This window comes from Ammospiza caudacuta, chromosome 1 (genome assembly GCF_027887145.1).
Source record: "Ammospiza caudacuta isolate bAmmCau1 chromosome 1, bAmmCau1.pri, whole genome shotgun sequence".
Lineage (NCBI taxonomy): Eukaryota > Metazoa > Chordata > Aves > Passeriformes > Passerellidae > Ammospiza > Ammospiza caudacuta.
The window spans coordinates 82669109-82691745 of NC_080593.1; the positions used below are offsets into that span (position 1 = coordinate 82669109).

A 22637-nucleotide genomic window follows, 5' to 3' on the forward strand; every position below is an offset into this window, starting at 1 on the left:
GAGAAGCAATTTCACATTTATATTCAAATAGCTGGAATTTCTAGAGATCACTTGCCTTTGTTAAAACAGCTAAATCATTAATACAATACCTATACTTTATAAAGCAGTTTCCGTCAAGCAATCCAGAAACAGTTCTACTCCATAAAATTGGAGAATATTTAGATAAACTGTAACACAGACATTACTAAGACAGGAGTCCAGAAATTCATATAAGCAATCTGCTTTTTAATTTAGGGACCGATACCTATGGGAGAAATGGTAGACATTTAGAACACACATTTCTCAACAAATGAACAGCTTTTCTGAAAAGAAGCACTCTACAAAAACCCAGCATGTATCAATCTGATGGAGGTTTCTCAGAGCAGTTTTCAGTGAGCTTGACAGATCTCTGTGTATCACAGCAGCTGAATTACAAGAGTATTTGGGTATGTCAAGACTTTGCTTGACTGCAGGGTGGCATTTTTTTGATAGCAGCTCACTAATGAAAGCAGTATCTGAACACACTGCAGGACCTTCAAATGATGCTGCAGGCCCTGGAGCAAAGAAAAGATAGCTGGCTTATAGGAAATTTTCAGTGTGCAGGAGGAAAATAACACTCAGAATTACACAGAACATGCTGAGTTGGAAGGGACCCATCAGGAACATCAAGTACATCTCCTGGCCCCACACAGCACCATCCCCAAGAGTCACACTTGTGCCTGAGACAATTGTCCAAACGCTTCTTGAAATCTGTCAGGCTTTGTGCTGTGACCACTGCCCTGGGGAGCCTGTCCCAGTGCCCAAACACCCTCTGGGGGAAGAACCTTTGTCCATATATCCAACCTAAACCTCCCCTGACTTAGCTTTAGGCCATTCCCATGGGTCCTGTCACCGGCCACCAGAGAGAAGAGATCAGTGTCTGTCTCTCCTCTCGTCCTCACGAGTAAGCTGTAACTGCAATGATTGGTTCGTTGACTTGTTCATTCAAATAGTACAGGTGACTTGTAAACACAATTTTCTTCATTTTTGTGGTGCCCAACTTCAAAGCTACGGAATTTCTTAAGACATGAGAAGAAGCACATTTGCTTTGAAGAAGTACTGCAAAGAAGATTCCATTATTATTTGTGCAATTTTTACATTTCATAATGCTGAAGAGCATGACAGAGAAGGAAACTCCTAGACCATTAGAAAAGCATGGAGTGGTTAGCAGTAAATAGGAATAATGAGAATAAAAAGCTGGAATGAAGAGGTATTTCTGTATTTAAAAGGAAGATAGTAAATGCTGGTGTAATTAACTATTCTATTATAAATTTGGTATTCTCTTACTAGAAATGCATGATAACACAAATTTTCAGCTGTGCAACATAATCGCATACACTGAACAAAACCCACTATGTACCTACTCCATAAAGAATAACAGTATTTTTTCTAAAGTTAGCCCTTGTCCTTTTAGCAGTCACTCACAAGCCATACTCAAGAACAAACCAAGCAGTTTTAGAGGAGATGGAGGCAAAAACAGAAGATTCGCTTTTCTAGATTTGATTGATGATTGAATACATTCAACCATAATTAAGATGATAAATGGTAAATATTATGCCCAGATTTTTTTTTTTTACACTTGTTTCCATTTCATCACAACTGAGAATGTGGAGCACTAGCTGCTCTCCTTCACCAGCAGACCCTTAAGGAGCATCTGTAAATCCATCTATGCATGGCCTGAGGACAGAAAATCTCAGCAGCATTAAACCTCCCAGCTCCATGCACAGCTCCCCAGGGAGCCTCAGCCTTCCAGCCTGTTTGCTTAGACAGAGCCCCTACTAGAGCAGCTCAGCCACAGGAGCTTGTGAGGCAAACCAGCAGCACAGGCTGCTGCCAAATCTTGCTCCTCTCTTGCCCTGGGCATGGACACAGGGCTCAGCAGCAACAAACACTCTCCTTCCTTACCACCAAATCTACAAAGGTGCAGGTTCTTCAGCCCTAACCTCTAAAAGCAGAGGCACTGAGAGTTACACATTCTGCACTTCATTTTTTAAATTCTTCTAATAAGCATTTTATCATCCAGTGCTAAGTGTCTCATTTCCTAGGTCCGATTCCCACCTTGTTCTTTGGCCAAAGAAATGCACAAATGATACTTTCAGTTCTGAAAAGGTGTGAGATTATATTCTAACTATGTAGGTTTCAAAGCCTCTAAGCCCTTTATTCCACAGAGAACATGCCACTTGGTACAGAAGGCCACCAGGCTCTGCCCAGCTGTACCAAATGAGAGCCAAAACCCCTCAGGTAGGAAACAGAGGTCAGATGAGATTGTGTCAGCTGCACAAAGCCAATGACTCATACAGCAGTAAACTGAAGGGCATGTGTACCTTAATGACTTCAAAGACTTTTACAGGTTATGCTCCTTTCTGTTTTTGATTCAGGAGTGTCATGTCTCCCATCTAACCTTATAAAAAGTGTGTTCTAACCTATCCTACACAGCTGGATATTAGAAAGCACAGGGAGGAAATACCAAGATTTTGCCTCTACTGGAAGACTAACAATTTATAATCTCCTTCTCTTTTTAAATTCCTTGCTAAGAAAACTTGTACACCCAGATTTGAAAATTGTGAATTTTACAGCATTTTACTTTCTGTGTATCTTCATTCATATTACATTTTTATGGCATGAATAACCTCATCAATATGTGCCTTTCTGTATCATAGATATCTGGCCTAAATATTTGCTGTAGGAATAATTCCTCATGTTTACTTAGACTTAGGATCTTTTCAGAGACTATATAATCAATTTCCTAAGTAATTCCTGGTTTCTCCTTTCCCTGCTGCTAAAATTTTCATCACTCTTTCAAAATGTCTTGATCTGGAGGTTGGCTGCAAAGTTGTGAGTTTCCACTGGCTTTTACTAATAGTTCAATAGGAATTAAGGTCGCTTAGGTTTGTGTAGAAAAGCTGCAGTGTAATAAAAGCAACAGGAAGGTTTGCTAAGATCTTCCTTTACTCACATCAATGAGAGAGGCAATTTTTTATGGAAAAGAAAAGAAATTTAATTAAAAAATAAGAATAAATATGGATTCGTTCCAATTAACATTTCATCTTTCTCATGACTTCAGAAGATACTGTTTGGGCTTTGTTTTCTTTTCTCTTATTTGAGGAGTGGAAGCTGACATGCTTAGAGTGTTTACAGTTACTTAACAAATGCTGCAATTTCTCATCCCAGATTTTCTGAGAACTCTATTATCTCCATTAGCTAAAGAGATCACAAAGTAGCAGTGGAAGAATGGCAAAACTGTTGTTTTTCTCCCACAGTATTCAGACACCTAGAAGCAGTAGCAGAGTATTTTTGAATGTCTTTCTCAGTATTTGGAGTTATTTTTCTATTTCTCTGACACAAAATGAGAGAATGCTACTTGGTAGTACAGAAATCTTTTAAAGACCAAATCTGGTCTTTTCATTTCTACCTGAAAATTATGGGCAGGCTGTCTCCTGCTCCCTTCAGAGTCTGACTCCTTCAATCTATCTCTGGAAAGAAACAAATAGTAGCACCTATCCAAAATGAAGGCTAGTTGCAATTAACTGATTCTAACTAACATTGGTATCAAAACCCTACAGCCAAAAATCACCTTCTTCCCCTTAACATTTGTAAATCTCACGTTGGATTTTTGAATTTACTGTAGAATTTCTGTAAATAACATGGTTATACCAACTGATATTGCTTTGTAGCAATAATCCTGAAAGCTCAACCAATATAGGTAGACTTCAAGATCATGTATTTTGGAATGTTACTGGATGCAGTATCACCAGTAATGAAGTAGGATCATTCCAGATGCACTCCCTGAGGACCTTAAAATCTGAAAGGAAATAGCAGGATACAGCTCTGGGAAGAGAAGAAAGTTTGTGAAAGCAATGCTGACAATATTTGAATGTTTTTGTAAGGGTTTACAAATCACATGAACAATGCTCACTTGCCCTTTCCCCTGTGACTGATAAGCTGTCAAATTGTACAGGCTTTGCTCTAGTTCTTAGTTCCTTTAGGATACACACTAACAATTTAGTAATAAATCACAACTGATGAAGTCACTGCACTAGAAATAGAAATTACATGAGAAAGAGGAAAATACAGTATTTTTAGGCAAGTACTCAAAATCTAAACAGGGTATCTAAGCACTATTTTAAAAACCTCTTCCCCAGAGGAATGTGTTTTGTGGATGGCAGGGAGTAAACAGAAAAAAGGGCCAATACACACATTAAACTCACAACTGCAATTACTACAGTTACTATTTTACATTACAGAAAAACCAGCACTGATTTTTTTTTGTTAATTCTCAAAACAATTAATTTATTTTTATAAATTCTCAAAGCATGAATTTGGATATATTTGACCTAAATTTTCAAACTCTGCAGACAGACAGATAAATGACAGTAGGCTAGCTCACCAAGGATATTCATTACAAGATTGTGCTCCCTTGCTCACCCAGCTTGGGAAGTGTTCAGACAGAATGTCTGTGTTGCCCTCTAAGCAGTGCAGCCTGAAGCCACCAGCCCTCAGCTCACTCTGCTGGGGAGGTGTCCCTCAGTGACACATGCACAGCAGGTAAACAAAGGGGATTTGCACATGACTAGTGAGTACCTGTGAATGTGGCCTGGTGAGCAGGTGAGGCAGGGTATGGTCCCCTGCCCCAGCAGACACAGCAGCTGGCACCTGAGCTGGAAGCTGCAGGGTGAGAGTGTCCCTGTGGGTTCAGTGCCTGTGCCCTGGGCACCCTGCTCCTGCACCGCCATGGCCTGCCCTGGAGTCACTCTTCTTTCCACTGCCACTAAAGGAACACCTGTGATTTTTAAAACCCTTCCTCTCTGTGGTATCTTCATCCATATCACACATATCTATGATATTCAGTCAGCAGTGTTGATCTGTTTCTCCCCATGGTTACTGTCTGCGCATCCCCTGCAGGAGGGAGCTCCTACTGACCTAGCATCAGGTACTGAAGCTCCAAAGAGAGATCACAGCACTTTCTGCTGACACCTGATAGCTGAGGGGTTTCATAATTTTAACAACAGCAGAAAAGAGAGTGGTGAGATATGAGAAACAGCATTACCTTACTTGAAACCTCCATGCTAGGTTTTTTTTCCCTCATTTGGCTTCAGATCCTAAGAGGATGGTAAATGCATTTGTGAACATTGCCATAGATGTATACCTGAATACCTCAGCTCTGCCTGCACCCATCTGTGAATGGAGCCTCTGCTCGTAAATCAGCTGTGCTGACTGTAATAAGCATAAACTAGGTCAAGCTAAAAACACCCACAGAAAAAAAAAATGGCAATAGCAAGTAAGAGACATTTCATAATCTCTTGCCTTAGAAGAAAATAATTTGGGTGATTAATTTTAAGAGAAAGGTTGACATTTTTTCACCATCTCTTTTTCTTTTTTTTTTTTTTTTGTTTCTGGGCTGCTGATATCAGAATCATAGGATCAATAAGGCTGGGAAAGACATCCAAGATCATCAAATGCATCCTTCAATGGAATGCCAGCATGCTCACTAAGCCACACTGAGAAGTGCCACATCTACTCATTATTCAACATTTGCAGGCATGGCGACCACACCGCTTCCCTGAACAACCTGTTCCAACATTTAATCACAGAATGACACAGAAACACACAGAATAAGCTGGCTTGGAAGGGACCCATCAGGATCACAAAGTCCAACTCCTGGCCCTAGGCAGGTCACCCCAAGAATCACACCTTGTCCCTCAGACAACTGTCCAAAGGTTTCTTGAACACTGTAAGACTTGGTGCTGTGACCGTTTTCCTGGGGAGCTTGTCCCAGTGCTCAGACACCCTCTGGGTGAAAAACCCTTTTCTAATATCCAATCTAAACCTCCCCTGACTCAGCTTCAGGCCATTCTCTGGGTCCTGTCACTGTTACCACACAGCAAAGATCACTGCCTGCCTCTCCTCTTCCTCTCACAAAGCTGTAACTGCAATGAGGTCTCCTCTCAGTCTCCCTTTCTCCAGGCTGAAAAAAACCAAGTGATTTCTGCACCTCCTCACACAGATTCCTCTTTTAACCACTGTTTTGGTGAAAAATTTTTTTTTTTAGTACCCAACCTGAACTTCCCCTGACACAACAGAGGCCATTTGCCCTTGTCCTGTCACTTGTTATTTGGGAGAAAGAGGACAACCCCCACCCTACCACAATCTCCTATCAGGTGCTTTAGAAACTTACTGCTTCTAAAATGTTTAACTTGAGTATTCAATATTTCAATATTTGCTTCATGTATCCACATATATGTAAAGGATCTTACACACTTCATGGGAACTTTTATGAAGATAAGTATTGTAAATGCACTGACACATCTGACTTCAATAAACACACTATTTTAATTCAAGTAAGGAATTAAAAAGATTAGCATGTATCAAGTACTCAGTTCCAGTTCCTATTCCACAGGCAGTTCTGCTCATGGATATCTTCACAATTGGAGCATCCTTGTTGCATCCTCACAAGAGGAAGAATTTTCTGGACTGTAAAATTCTTGCAGACCATACAGCATCAGTGCAGTAAAACAAAAGAAAGCACAGCCACAAATAGGTGGCAAGGAAGGTTCAGTCCCCCCCCCCACATAAATGACAGCAGGACTCAGCACAGCTTGGCCTGTCCCACTGACTGGTGATGGCAGGAGGTTGAGGGGGATCCCAGAACCACCAGAGCTCCTTCACACAGCCTCTGCTTGCAGGCTGTGGCACAGCCTCTGCCTGGGAGATTGCCCCTGTCCCTGGGGTACAAGAAAGAGGCTTTCACTCCATTCCCAGAGTCCTTGACATTGTGTTTCTTCCCTGTCAGCCATGAATGGTTTCCCTCCCCCCTCAAACCACTGGCAAGGATATTCCTCCAGGAACCCTGTGTGTTTTATTCCAGGCTGGCAGCTCTGCATGGGGAGCTCAGCCGAAGCAGTGTAGCAGAGCAGTGTCTCTGACACAGTCATGCTGTCCATGGACTCACCTAACACAGCAGTGAGCCTGCAAAGTGCCTGTAGGACAGCAGAGAAAACAACCTTTTTCTTCCCAGACACAGGTTTCCTCTGGCTGGCATTGTTCCATGTTTCCAGGCATTTACAGCTTGTCTCAGTGTAACCAGAAGACTTCTCTACTATGTTTATATTTTTACTAGCTCAGAAGGGCTCTTATATTTCATTAGTGTTTGAAGTCTAAACACTTCTATTGCATTAGTGTTTGTGGTATTTCACTAATACTTGTATTTAATTTTGCAGAACTGGCAAATATGCGTTATCCTACATTCTTTGTCTAACAAGTTATTGCTACTTCATTCTTTTTAGAGAAAATCTGCAGAAAACTCTGTAGAAAGAAAAGTATTTTAAATTAACTCCTTTGTGGAGCTGAGCTTTGACTCTGCCTTCTCTTGGATCCTTTATCAAACTCGTGTGATACTTGCAGATACACAGAAGTACCTCACCACCTTTCAAAGAAACTCTTCCTTTCCTTTCATCCACACTTAAAGACACTTTTATGAATACATGGGTACCCTTCCTGTGTTTCTCAATCAAATTCTAAACAGTTGAGCTGAGCCTTGTTACTATTAGCTCCAAATAGCAAGATATCTAGGTTTTGTAAAGAAGAAAAAAGAAAGAAAAGAAGCCAAATACCACCTGAAAGGCTCTTTTTATGAACAGATTGAATATGTCCCATTATCTGCTACTTTTGAACTTCAGAAAACTAATAACAATGGATTCTGCATAGGCTTCCCTCCTATAGTAATAGAAACAAAACTTCAAAACTTCTCCATGAGCCTAGTTCTGAGCTCTGGTGGCTGCTGGCAGCATCTCTTGTTGCCAGCAGTTGGTCTGTCCACACTCCAGCTGTCCCAAAGATGAGGCCTCATGTACTGAGAGGCAGAAGACAAAAAAAAATCCCCAACCCTCACATGTGAGAGGATATTACAGGATCAGGCTCAGAACATTGTACATCCGAAACGTGTGAACCAACAAAAGCCTTACTGTGAGTCATTCCCATTCTGCATCATCCTGCTTTCAAATTGCTCCCCATGGAATTTAACAGACATGATAGAAAATAATAGAATTGAAAACTGGGAACTATTTCCACATAGAGGGCTTTTCCCACAGTGGATACAATTTGAATTGCTAATTCACTGCCAGATGTGCAACCACAGACACTGTGACAACAATCTTCTTCCTACAGTACTTGATTATTTCTTCTTGTGACTCACTGAGGATTATATCAGGATTATATACAGGATTATATCTAGCCCAGGTTGGAGGGTTTCCATTTTTGTATTTAATTAAAGAACGGTCAGAAACAGGTAAATTCAAACTGATGTGGCATAATATTTAAAATCATTTAAAAGGGTAATCTTCTGAGAGAAACTTTATTTATGAAAACATTAGAAGTGAACTCCTGTCTCAAATAAGGCCTGTGGGAATTCTTCATTGCTTTCACATTCTCCAGAGATTTTCTATTCTATTTTTAAAAAATCTACCAGCAGTTTTTAGCAACGTTGCCATTAGTTTTTAGTACAATTCTACCTCATTCCCAAAAGATAAACCTAATTCCACAGTGCAATGACAGATGATACAGAAAGAACACGCAGGAAAATTCTCTGCAGGCAATACAGCACTTAGATAAATTGCTAACCCCTCCCCCCCAACCTCAGCCAAAACAGAATAATTTGTCCAAAATAAGTACAAGCACTGGAAAAGATATGGAAATTAATGACCAGAATTCCAGTTTGGGAAAAACTGCAGCATCTTATGATCTATGTTATCCTACTTGAAAGCCATCTTACCATATCTGAAATAAGTATGTGCAAATAGGTATTTTACCAGTTTTAGTACCAGCATAGTTAATGATTTCCAAAACACCATAATGCAACAAATTATGCCAGTTTGGGCGTTTGAGCTCAAAAGCCTAAAATCAAATGATGAATGAGGAGAACAGACTGGGACTGTGGGAAAATGCAGGCCAGGTGCTGGCTGTGTCCACACCAGAGATGCTAACCCTGCACAGGGTAGATGTGAGCTGAGCTGCACAGGTGCTCTTGTGCCAGAGATGGTTTCCTTTGGCAATGCACACACACACCCATGCTCATCTAGGCAGTATTTTCTATAAGTAAAGGTGCTTACATCTTTCAAGTCTACCTTTATTTTAAAACTAACAGTGAATTTTAATTGGTGACCATGTATCACTTCTCTTTAGAGGAAGAAAAATGTGTTTTAATGAAATATAATTTTACATAAACTTGATATACATTTGGCTCTTCTGGTGGGAAGCAATCAATCCCTGTAGAGTCATACAAGAGTTACCTACTCATCTCCTCTGTGAAGTTGAAGTACTATCAAAATACAGAAGTATTACAGTAAAACACCTGATTTTTGCCGGTCTCTGTCAGACAGTGGTATTTTCCAGAATGTATAATGGAGTTTTGGGGATTTTATCTTTCTGTCTATTTCTTCTTGAGCAGTAAATCCAATTAGATGTTTTGATTGCTTGTACTCCTCATTCAACTTTTTTTAGTTTCAACTTATTGTCATATTTTATATTCCCAAGCATAAACACAAGAGTGTGTGACTAAAATTAAGATGATGGCAAGTGGTTTCTGTGCCACACACAAAAGGGAACATTAATGCCTCTTTCAAAACCCTTTTGGAAATGTCCCCTGAAACCCAGCACCAAGGCAGACTGAGTGAAAGACAACCAAGTCTCACACCTCTGAAAAGGGAACTCCCTGATGAGGGGCTGACATCCCTGTCCCTGCCTTTCCATCTGTTGATACTGACTCAGGAGCCTCCAAGAGCCACAGCCCAGATCACCACTTCCACCACCAGGCAGCTTTGAATCTGGTGTCTGAGACAGGAACATTTTTTATTTCTTCCTCAGAGCCCTTGCCTTGAGACCTAAAGCCTCGATAAATCGAGGTACCACTGTTGCCTTACTGGCACTTAGCTTGGGAGCTGAAGAATTTGGGAATATTGGGGCTTTTGGACCACTTCCTTTCCCAGGAGATTTGAAGTCCAGTACCTCCTATAAGCTACTGAACTCAACAGGAACCCATTTTTTTAGAGCAATCAGATGTTTTGTAGCAGTGCTCTCTGCTTCAACTTCCGATGATTCCTCAATAAATTTTCCCCGAGGAATCTTTGGAAGCTTTACAAAAGGAAATTAGTGCCAATATTCCTTCTTGAGCAATTCCTCTATGAGAACATAAATTTGAATTTCCTAATGGATTGAAGGCATTAGCAGTGTCAACTTATGCACTGTGAAATAAAGCTTTACTATTCTTCTAGGAAAAGGCAGTAAGGCACCCCAAAGTCCCATGTGTTATGGACATGTTATGCTAAAAACACATTATATGTCTGTCATAATTACTGATGAAAGCTGTCCAGGACAACCAGTCTTGTTAGGTTACCATGGGATTTTAAATGCAGCTGTATTTTTAAATATCTGCAGCCAATTTGTGCTCAGATGGGTAACCAGGATCATCCCTCCATCTCTGAGGAGCCCTGCAAGCCACACACTTGATTTAAGACACTAACATGAAACATTGCTTAAAGCAGAACAGAAGATTGATGTGACCTTTACTCCTGTACCACTGTCAGACTAAAAACACCTCTCCTCTTCCATACACTTCCCATTAAGCAATTTGTCAAAATTCTTCAAGGAAGCTACTCTTCATCTGGTTTCTCTAGAAGCTGAAACTATCACTTGAAAGTAGATTAAACTTGCACAACTTTCTCATCTGGTCTCCAAATCTGTATTTTTCCATTCCAGTAGGACCTACATCTATTAGCTAATGCTGCTTTTGACACTAAGTACAAATTATGTCATATTACCTGTCAGCTCCATGAAGGACACAGCCTGCTCTGGCCATGCATTTCCAGCAGTGCACTAAAGACTTGCATTGCCATTCTTTAATTCTACACACCCTCAGGGTCCTTATTAATTGTTCTCTTTAATCTATAGAAATTATCTTCTGTGCACATACTTTTTCTCCAGTAAAGTTACTTTAAAGGATTATTTTTTGTGCCAGGTTTACATAGGCATTAGTCACCTAACAGTGCAGATGAATACAGAGGAGAGGAGGCAGACAGCTAACCTGCCCACACTCTTCTGATAATGCCTCTGAGTGCCTACCTGCATCAGTCGGGTTCGTGCTCTTTGGTTAGCTTACCAAATTCCCTCTTAGCCAGCTCACTTCATATTTTCCATGCTTTGTCTACTCCTTTCTGATGGCTAACCTTGAGCTGTAATTACTGTATTAGAAGAATTCCCCCCTTTTTTGACATCTATAATTCTTTGCTCACTTCCTTTTTAAGCACAAACATGTATTTCCAGGGACATTTTTTACTGCATTTGAGGATTTCTGTACTTTTTAAAGGATTTAAATTATATTACTTTTGTTGTCTTTTTAAAAGTACTTTCACTCCAAAAAATTCCCTTTCATGGTTTAGTGTCATGATGTTAAGTTTCAATACAATTGCTTCCATGAGAATGCCCTGTATAAGATAATATGAAGGAATTGAAGCTGTCTATGAAAATAATAATGAAAAAATATTCTGAGCACTGTAGGAGATTATGTTCTTAAAATCCTTTGTCTGACATGGGTTAACTTGGGTTAGCTATGTGCCATGAAAACTGAAAAGCAACATGTGACAGGGGAACTTCATCCCTTACCAGAAAATATTAGGCTCCTGATTTTTTATTTTTACAAGTTAACATTCTGAAGATTAAAAAATATATATATATATATATATATAAAACGAGTTAATGGAGTGTTACACAAGCTCTGGTACTTTTTGTGATACGTGACTTTTTAGAAAAGCCTCATCCAAGACAAAGTTCCCTCACCCAGAAAGTGGGAATCGAACCACTGGCTCCCTGTACTTCACAACCAATTACAATTTCAGAAGGCCAGCCCTTTGGCAAGGACAAATTCAGGTGTCAGCTCCATGGAGGATTCACTGTGCATTGCTCTGAGAAAAATTCTGAAGGGCAATGCTCCCTAAATTGGGTGAGCTCCCAAAGCAGTTTCACTGTGGCAGTACAGAGCCTGAGGAGCAGCCCGCACCACCGGGAAAGGAGAACATGACAGGTCTGATGCCTTGGATACTGTCATGGACCCAGTGAGGAAACCAGGTGAGTGATGCCATTCCAAAACATCCACTCACAGTGTGCAGTGCACAAACAAGCCTAGGCTGCACTCAGAGAAACATTCCCACAGTTATGTCCATAGCTGTCTATGGAACTGGACAAAAGACTCAAAAAAAAAAAAAAAAAGAGAATAACTGAAAAATACTACAACAGAATATTCTAATATTCTTGCTAATATGGGCTATACCACATGTAAGATCAGCACAAAATCTTTCTGTGGATCAGCTGCAGTGATTATTTTCAACCTGGCAAGGGAACGTTCTTTGCCTTCTCTTCTCTCTCCCACATCTCTTAATGCTTTCTCTATTGTCATGGCAAATTTCTAAATTTGCTTGTATTCTGCAGTTAGGTAACACCAGATTTTGAAACTCTGTCTTTCTAAGTATACATATATATATATACGTGGTCGCCAGGCAAAATTTGATATTAAGTGATGTTAAAATGATGAGATAAAAATATCTGAAATTCTAGAAATTTGGCTAGTGAGGAAGGAGAACCAGATCCATGTGGTAAGGTGAAAAGTAGCACCATTAGCCAGGTGATACTAGGGTCTCAGTCAGGTCAGGAAGTTTCACCAGACCCATGATTTTATTTTCCCTTGTGTATTTTCGAATCACTCTTTACTGTTAGGATAAACAAACACACACTGAAGAATGAGAGGTCACCCTGCACAATGTACAATTTGTATATTCTTTGCTGTCATAGTTATTTTCCAAATATTTCACTGTTAGTTTGGGTCAGGAGAGGAAATGAGCAGTACCAATCCAGTCTTTCTGAAAATTCCATGGACAGCCAGCAGTGCAAGAGAAGATGAGGGGATCAGCCACTTGGGGATCCTCTGCAGTCGATGATATAGAAACTGCTTTTGTCTTGACAGTAATGAAAAGAAGACAGGGAAGGTGCAGATCTTCAGGCTACATGTGGTGACTAATAAATCAGATGTTGTGGAGTCTGGTTTACTGCAGGAAGGTGGATTTAATGAAGACTTGTGCCTGGCAGGAGGTTCTGCAGCTCACAAAGAGTGTACAGGGAAAACACTCTTCTGGAGAAATGATACAAGAAGGCACTACCCAAGCTTGGGAAATTGACTCTAAAGAGACAATTGATGTATTTTGGCACAAAGGGTGCAGGAAAATAAGTAAGAGTACCTCTGGATCCTAGCAATTCCTGGAGAACTGCTTCTACATCTTACATTTATACACTTACACTTCAGGAACAAGGTAAAACATTAAAAACAAAGCAGGCACATTGTGCCCAGTTTAGGGCATTTGGAAGTTATTTCATGTTACATTTTGTGAGCTGATTTTATTTACTTTCAGAATCAAAGTATATAGTGTTGTCTTACTACAATATCTTGTTACTTGTTTTGACTGTTTTGAAGAAAACTTGATTTTGAAATTGTGAAAATAGACTGTAATGTACCTACATACCTGAGGTTATCAGATCAGGATGGCGAAAATAGTTAATATCCTCAGATGGAAAGCCCTCCCCTTCACCACCCCACTTCTCAAAAAGCAAGTTATTCTTCATTCTCTACCCTGTCACATCAAAAAGAAATTAAAACTTTGAAGACAAAAGTCTAGCTTATTTGGTCACAGTGTGGAGAAAAAAAGATGAGAAAAAAAAGTTAAAAAAGAAAGGTAAAAATATTTTAAAACAAGACAAAAATAGAGCTTCCTAACAAATGCATACAAGATAACATTGTAGAAAAAATATTATCCTGTCAAAAGAAGATGCTGAAAGCCAATAATAGTTTTAGTTTCACCAACTAAAAAACTTCATGAGAACAACAGATATGTGTAAATTGTTTTGTTACTTTGTGGCAGCAAAATTGTCTTGTTCTTGAATAATATCCAATGATTTTATAATGAAATTCAAGAGAAAAAAACATCCGCAGAAAGGGCAATGAAAGGCCTGTGTAAAATTTCCATCTGTTAGGTAAAGTTCTCTAAAAAAGGTGAATTTCCTTTGCAAAATAACGAGAATTTGCCTCTATACCTCCGAGCAGGAGTCACACCTGAAGTTTCTGCTTCCTAGTCAAAAGATTTCTCCCACCCCCTTCACATCTCAGGAAAAGAACAAGTGTCCTGCTCTGAGTGTCCTGTACTGCTGTGACTGGGGCTCTTCTGTGAGGAAGGCAGAGAGAAAGTGAACTCATGTCTACCATATCATTCCTGCAGCTTCACAAGTTGCTGAATTCCAGAACCTTTTCCTTTGTATTCATAAAAAAAATGAAGAAAACAGAATTTTATGCCAATTTTTAATTTCAGGTCAAATTGAATATTTGCCTAAGTAGATATTCTTTTTGTTTTGTTTTGTTGGGTTTTGGGTTTTTGCAGTACGAACAAAGAAAATAAACTTTCAGATTCAAACTAAAATTTTGTCTCTTTTCTCTGGAGCTGAAGAGATAAAGAACACCTTGCTTTTTTGGGAGGAGGATAGTGAAGGGAAGGCTGTCCAAAGAGGAGAATTTGCTGCTTTCACAACCCTGATCTGATCACCTTTGCCAGAAGAGCAGTTGCAGGATGAGGGCTGATGCTTGTGCTGAGCTCTGTCATTCCTGTTGACTGAGGTCTGCAGAACCCCAGATCATCATATCCTGGCCTAGGCAGAAGAGTTGATGTAAATTATTTCTGTCCTTTGTTGCTCATTCCCACCTTCATACCATAGGTTGCTTCTCCCTCAGATGTGTTAATATGACCTTTTGTCTTTTTAAGAAATTTACAATAAGTCTGATCACTGAAAATCTGTATTAAAATAAATCCTTTGGAGAAGAAGTAAAGATTTTTTTTTAGCAAAAATCCTAGAAGTACATATATCTAAGCCACAAGAAAAGTTCCTCTCCAGACAGAGCCGAACACAAATCATGGTATTCTTTTTGACATAAAGACAACTTACGTTGCCAGAATGTGCAAGTTACTTGCCCAATAATACAGGTTTCCTTTCAAAACACTGCTGTCACATATTAGTCACAGAATTGTTTTTGCAGATTGTTTATGCAAAATAAGTTTAAAACAAACTGTAGTAATATTGCTAATCTTCAATATTGCTGTTCAAATGTTGCAGAAACTCATTAGCCAGAAAATCTTTCCCAAGTTTTCACCTTCTGATTTAGAGGAGTACACTTCTGCCTCTGCAATTAACTGAGCAACAGGAAAAAACAGAGCCACAAAACTTGTAGTGATACAAGCCCCAAAAATAGACTATCAGCCACAAAATAAATACAGGGAGAACTGAAAAATGCTGATTTTAACACAGGAACACCCTGAACCCTGCTTGGCAGTCTAGGAACCAGGAACAAGCTTATGTTTTTGAGGGAGCTAAAAGAAAAAAAAAAAAAAAAAAACAACTAATATAAAAAGGGGGAAAAATGAAAAAAAATTTAGCAGCAGTTCAAAATTTCAAGGTGAATATCATAAAGTATACTGCAGGGGATGAACAGCCCAGAAAAGAGGAAGGTTTTTTGATGCTGAACACAACCATTACCAGCGATACCCCTCTCTGTCCTCAATAAACAGAGGGAAAACAAGACAATTCAAAACTGATAGCGGGAAAACCGGAATCTCTACCTCCGTCTCATCCCATAAACCGGACCCTTCCTTAGCCAAAGGCGGAAAGTCAGGGCTGTAAAGTCACACCCATCTCTGCCCTTCGCTGCCGGGGGTCCCGTTCCCCGCGGGGCTGCAGGGCAGCACCCCAGGAGGCGGGAGGGGCGGCACTCAGCCCCGGCTCGGCTGCTGCCCCGGCACGGCTCGGCTCGGCTCAGCGCTGGGGGCGGAGGCGGCAGCCGAGCCGCGCTGCCCCGGGCAGGGTGCGGGGCGGCGGGCGATGCTCAGTGCTCACTCACCCTGCGGTTGCGGTCGGCCTCCCGCACCTCCTCCTCCTGGGGGCCCTGGCGGATGAGCGCCTTCAGCACGATGCTGTTGTTGGTGCAGCAGGCTCGGAAGAGGCTGAGCGCCTCGGGGCTGTCGCGCTCGTCCCCTTCCAGGGACCAGATGTCCTCGTCGTCGTCGTCCAGCCCCCTAGGAGGGTAGAAGGAGTCGTCCGAGGCGATGCTGCAGGTGTCGGGCAGCTCGGAGAAGTCCTCGTACTCCTCGCAATCCTCCTCCTCCTCCACCTCCTTCTCCTCTTCCTCCTCTTCGTCCGGCTCCTCGGCGGCCGCCTCCGCCGCCCCCTGCTCGGGGCTGCTCTCCGCCCCGGCGCCGGGCATCTCCTTGGCGGCGGCGGCGGGCGCGGGGCAGACGCGCTCCCCGGGCAGCTGTTCGCCGTGCCCGGACAGCAGCACCATGCCGGGGCCCCGCGGGGCGCTCAGGGCGCCCGGCAGCCGCGACTCTGCCTCGCCGGGCCCGGCTGCCGCTGCCCCCTCACGCAAGGGTCAGCCCCGTCCCGCGGGCGGCCCCGCGGCAGCCCGGCCGCCCCCCGGGCCGGGGCATGCCGCCGCCTGAGGGGAGGCTCGGGCTCCGCGGGGGCCGCTCTCCGCCGCCGGCCCGGCCCGGGGGAGCTGCCGCCGCCGTGAGGAGCGGGGAGAGGCTGCGGGCGGGCAGGGCGGCTCTGGGGAGCGCAGGCACTTGTCGAACTCCCGGCCCGTAATCCGCTCAGCATCGCTGTGCGGAGATTGGGGCTGGGGTTTAGCGGCGGGGCGCGGTGCCGGGGCGGCGTGAGGGGGGAGCGGGGGCGGCCGCGACTGCTCCCTGCGGGCACCGAGCTGCAGGTGCGGGACCGCGGCTCCCCGAGCGCCCCGGGGCTCCTCAGACTCCTGGGCTCGGAGGAACCCGCGGGGGCAGAGGCGGGAGCGGCCCCGGCCGCCGCTGGTCCTTCAGCACCAACTGCGTGGTGCCGAGAGCCGCGGCTGCAGCGATGTACGCAAAAACTTTTCAGGAATACAACCGGCCTGTGCGGAATTCGTCTTTTGAAATAAACACTGAAACTAAGGGGAATGACTGCACAGAATTGCCGTGCTGTAAAAGCAAGCAATTCATTAAATCAGCCCTGATGCTTTAGCAGCTGTAGAGGTATCAGGCACGTACTTTTTATGGAAGGCATTTGGAGATTATGTTGAGAGGAATAATACATGTATAAATTGAGTTCCTGCTTTGTCACAGTTCCTCTAAAGTCTCTTTCCCTTTCAAATGTCAGGGATTAGCAGTGTTCTCTGCCAAGGAAACAGTGGGGAGAAGTCCTTTGGCCAACAAAATAGGGTTGCTTTCCTCAACAGTTTTTTGAAGTGAATCTCATATATTTGACATCCTTCAGCAAGTGAATGTCCAAGGTCCAAGTCCCTGTCTGTCTGATGGGAGAGAAAGGAGGTGGTATTTCTGCACGAGGAGAGGCAGACTATGAGCCACATTTTTTACACTAAAAGAACATAGGAAGGAAAAGTAAAGCGTAACTGTGAATTAAGGGGCCCCAAATAGTAGTTGTTTACAGTCTTACAAGAAATCATTGTGTAAACCAGACATGATGGGTGATACAAAACCCAGCAGCTTCTTGCTGAATCCTGACTGGCAGGGTTATCCCAGTGCCCAGCAGGAGGATATCTGTAAGCAGAATTAGTATTAAATAGTTCCCTGATTGGCTGCTTCTGCAAAGGAGCTAAACTGGGAAAGGAGGAGATTAAACTATCCCCTCACCTCCAGACACCTCTGAGATCACAGCTGTGTAGATTACCAGCTTGCTCATGCTGTCTCCTGTTATTTGCTTGGGTAAGGACAGGCCTTTTCTCCACTGCTGCTGGGTGTGTCTGTGCCCAAATCAAACACTTCTGAGCTGCATTTAGCTGCTGCATGACAGTGCTGTAGGATTCACTTTCTACACTTATTGCCTATCCATTTGTTATGTATTTGCATTCACAGAGTTTAAGGGCTCCATTCATTCAACTTATGGCTTTCTTCTCAGTCAGTGTGGCCAATGAGCTGCTTAACAGAATGCTACCTCTTACAATAGCACTTGTATCTTGAGAAAACTTCATTTTTGCCTGAGATCCCGCAGCTGGTGAGGAGCATTTGAGTTTTCTCAGCCTGAACTCATCAGAAAAGCCCAGAAAGTCTCTTGGCTCTAGTAACTTCAAATAGCAGAAAAAGGCCCAAAATAAGTCTACTACAGGGGAACAAAGGGGTTTTTTAATGAAGATTCAGCTCATCTGTAAGAATTCATTAATCAAATATACTTGCTTTGTTTCTTTCTTATAAAATCAATTCAGAAGAATAAATATTTACCACATTACCAGACTTTTTTAAAATGTTATGTGAAGTTTCTTAGCAAAGAGGCAGAGACCAGTAACTTTGAATATAAAGAAAACCAAAGTCAACAACAACAAAAAAACAACCTTGAAAAACCTTAATGCTAACTAGAGGGAAAACACAGACAGGAAAAAAAATTTGACTCCGGAAAGTCATCCTTTTTTTTTTTCTCTCTCTGTGTTCAGTTTACCTTATCAGCTTATTAATAGAGGAGAAATGAATCAGTTTTCTCCCACAGCTGTAGTAATTCTGCAGGGACCTTGGAGATGAAAACTGTTTTCTCTTACCTCAGCCTGTCACTTTCATCTCTTCTCTCAAAGAACAGTGATGTATTGCTTAAGCTTTCAAAGCAAGGTGTCAGGCTGCAACAGGGCAGACATAGTGTTTCTCCTTGAATTTTTCACTTTTACAACTGGTATTGAGGCTATATTTCAAATTATTTAACCTGGATGCATCTTGACAAAAAAGCTGGTGCAGCTAATCGGACATAAACTGTTACTTGACTCTTTAAAATTCTGATGCAGCCATTTATCTTGTGACACACAGGTGCCCACCAAGGCTGCTCTGCTTGGGCACAGCCATAGGTGTAAAGCAGATGATGTCTGGTTTCTTGATTCTTTCAGTGACACAGCTTGCATGTGACAAACAGGACTTCTCGTCACTTGTGCGTCAGTTTGTAAATCAAAACAAAAGAAGGTGAGGAAAGGCCATAGAGTAAATCTGCAGATTCTTTAAAATTTTCCAAAACAACCCCTATTTTCATGGCATTTGTAAGAGGACAGCCTCAAACTTTCATCTGGAAAAGAAACCACTTAATATAATTGAATTAAATTCTTGTATTCCTAAACTTTGTATCAAAATCTCAAAGCAAATTCCCCAGAATTATGAGTCATTATCACCATCCATATCTCATTAAAATCTATTGCTGGGAATTACCAAGGCAGGAAATTAAAATACTCAGTGCAGATACCTGGCCCTATGCAGACAAAGCTTCCCTTGAAGAAAACCAATTTTTGAAATTACTATATCATGGGATGCCCCCAATTTGCCTCGTTAAGGTTTGGAAACTGTTGCATTTATAAAACACTCTGAAATCGAGATTTAATGAGATTTATGTGCAATAATAAAGACAATAGTAAGAAAAATAGTAAGACTCAGTGCATTTTATATGTTCTTCTTACACTGAACAATTTAATCTAAGGAAAAAATTCCTAACACACTGAAAGCTATTGCCAGTATTCCTAAAAGATGAAATCTAGTCACTTCAAAAGCATTGGAAAATAAAATAAAATAAAATAAAATAAAATAAAATAAAATAAAATAAATGTTTCATTTTGGTTGTTTCCATTACTCAGGTGTTCAAAATTTCTGAATAACAAGGAGCCAGGTTGTTTGGTTTTTTTACCCGTCTGACATCTAAACACTCACTTTTGAAATTCAGAGGGTATTTTTCCCTTCCTTAGTTGACCTGCCTGTAAAAATATCTTAGGTAATCTGAGGCTGAGTGAGCATTTGCTGGTAAGACATTTAGGCTGTTTAGGCACCTTGCTGGTGTATTCCCCACCAACTGGCAACTTTAGCCACTTCAGTGATCCAAGGGTTTCACAAACTCTTGGTGGCACACCAGGCAGGTTTTTCTGCATCCATCTGACTCCTCACTCATTTCTTTGTAGGTTTGTGCTGGGAGCAGGTGAAAGGATGGAGCAGCATCTCCTTACCTGGCAGCACCTGCAGTAATAGCAACGCCACAGTGTTAAACATGAGAGGCAAATCACTCACCCCCTCTCTCTGTTTAGCAGCTTGTAAAAACTCTGAGATGCACAGGAGGAGTTTCTGTGGACACTGCAGCTCTCTTTCACAGCATTTCCACCAGCACCACTAAAGGAAGCATCCAGAGCACAAGGAAACCTCTCTTGAGCTGGCTCCTATCTTCACAGATGGGAGAGGAGCTGAAGCCCCCAAAAAGCCAGTGTGGGGAGGGAGTTTGGTGTTATGACCTAAGTCAGCATCATCCCAGTGCTGCCCTGGTTCATGCCAAAGGCCACCACAGGTGGTCCAGGGAGGAATGTAGGCACTGAGGGAAACAAGGTGCTAAAAGAGATAAGATACTGCTTTTTACTGACAGCATCCTTTGGAATTTTGGGGAGAGACTTTCAAAATTACTGCCTCCAAGCCTCGCATTGGTCCTCAAAACAGAGTGCCTGCATCTTCAAAAACTGTCTGCTTGAAGTTAATCTCAAGAGAGTTTGTAGGCACAGGTGTAAGCAAACTGGTTTCTGGGGTTGCTGAGTTCTTGGCAGAGCTAGCAGGCTAGTAAATCCAAATTCTTGTTTATCATGCCTAATAATAATAATAATAATGTGTTTTTAAATGGGGTGATTTTTGGGGGCTGTAGCAGGACTGCAAGCAGGCTGGCTGCTGTGAGGCATCAAAGTGCAATTAACTTAGTCAAAAAACATCAGGTGGTGTACTATTGGCAAGGTGTGTGTGAAGAAGGCATTCAAGGTAAAGAATTAAGCTGAAGAAATGATTAAGAAAATGTCACCTCTCAGCTCTAAAGAGCCAAAGAGAGACACAGTTGTTTTCATATTTACCTGATTTGAGGTGTTGGAGAGAGCGTTTATAAACTAACAGATTCCGCAGCACTTGCTAAGGCTTCCCCACTTAAAAAGTCCTCTGGAAGGAGAAAGGTTGGAGTCTCATTTTTCCTAAGCTCTGTCCAAGACTTGATGTGAAATCCTGGTTGATCTGAATACTAACAGCTGCTAAGGAGTCATGAGTGGAAGTTGCAATGTGTTTCCTAGAAACCAAAGGCTTGAGCTGAATGATGAGAGCAGAGCCAGAGAATAAAAAATACTAGCAACAATCTTATTAAATCTTATTAAATACTGTTTTCTCAGTTGCTAGTATTTTTCCAGCACTTGGTCTGGCAAATTAAATGCTGTTTAAAGCATCTGTAGTACCAGCTTATTGGTATCTCTGTGCAGTTAATACAATAAAGGGTTATAAGGGTATAAATGTAATACCAGTTCATTTAATTTCATTCACTAGCTCTGACTGAAAATAATCAATGTTCTGCTTTCAGTATGAACCTGTATTTTGTTTGCACTGACATCTAAAGCATAGCCCTTTCCAGAAAAGGAATTGTTCCTCAAGGCATGGTCTTGGATCTAGCTAATCTCGACCTAGTTGTAGCCAAAGTTTGCAAGCCCTGTCAGTGCTGAGGACAGCAGTGGTTAGTAGCAGGTAGGTCTCTCAGGGTAAGAGTTCTGTGATGGTTCTGGGCACGTAGGGCAGTTCCTGATAGCCAGTGGCACCTGGAAGGTGGGGACCTGCCACCTAAGCACTGCCTGGTGGGGTTCAGCTTCACTGGAGAAGTATGGAAGCTACTAAAATATTTTTGGACTATTTCCTCAAGACTGAAAAGAACAAGTAAGGCACACCAAATATGCTAAGAGTTTGCTTTTATGTGTGGTTTGATATTTTTGAATGTAGTAGGTAGAAGTGGAGGAGGCTGTGCAAGTGAAGAGGGGAAAGATGGAGAGTACTCTAGTTCCCACAGAGCTGCTCTTTTCAGCTATATGCTGCTGTAGACTGTGATGCTGAAGATCCTTGAGGCTTCTCAATAATTCTTCAGCATGGAACTTCTGCTTTCATATTTCTGTCATAGGGAGTTTCTTGGGAGAAAACTGTTGAAAATTTGTTGTTGTCCAGATGTTGATTTATTGATGAAAACCAGAGATTTGCATAAAATCTTTGTGTGGGAGTCTTCTATCTCTGAAGAGTACATTTTTAAAATCACCTCTTCAAAATAATTCTTTTTCCTTTTAACTTGGCATATAATTTCTTAAACTGCCACAAAACCACATAATAATAGGGAAACAGCATGGCTTGAAATGTCAGTGGATTTCTTTTTTCGTGGAGGAAGATTAACAAAGATTGAGAGAAGGAGAGAAAAATGTTTCTCAAACTATAAGTTTAATTTTATTTTTCTGTATTTTGATATCTTTTACCAAAATAGCACAATACTAGACATTAACACATGTATAAAAATTATTAGGGAAAATAATCCCGTATATATTCCATTGCAAAATTATTAGATCATCAGGGCTGCAGGTAGGGATTGACTGGATTAGCACACATGAGAATTTATTTGGGAATTGTTATTTTATTTTTGCACTCTACTGAAGAAGAAGATTCCCCACATATATGTGTGAAAATGTGTCCCCCAGTTGGGTATCTAGAGTAAAT

The 22637-nt window shown here is 41.6% G+C and overlaps 1 protein-coding gene across 1 annotated transcript in view; it reads right to left on the reverse strand.

Annotated features, from left to right (window-relative positions):
- ANKRD33B (ankyrin repeat domain 33B) overlaps window positions 1-16435 on the reverse strand; it is a 42519-nt gene extending 26084 nt beyond the window's left edge. The window contains exon 1 of the mRNA XM_058818520.1: window positions 15995-16435. Coding sequence (XP_058674503.1) covers window positions 15995-16435 — 441 coding nt within the window. The remainder of the gene's footprint in view (window positions 1-15994) is intronic.
- Window positions 16436-22637: the final 6202 nt, after the last annotated feature.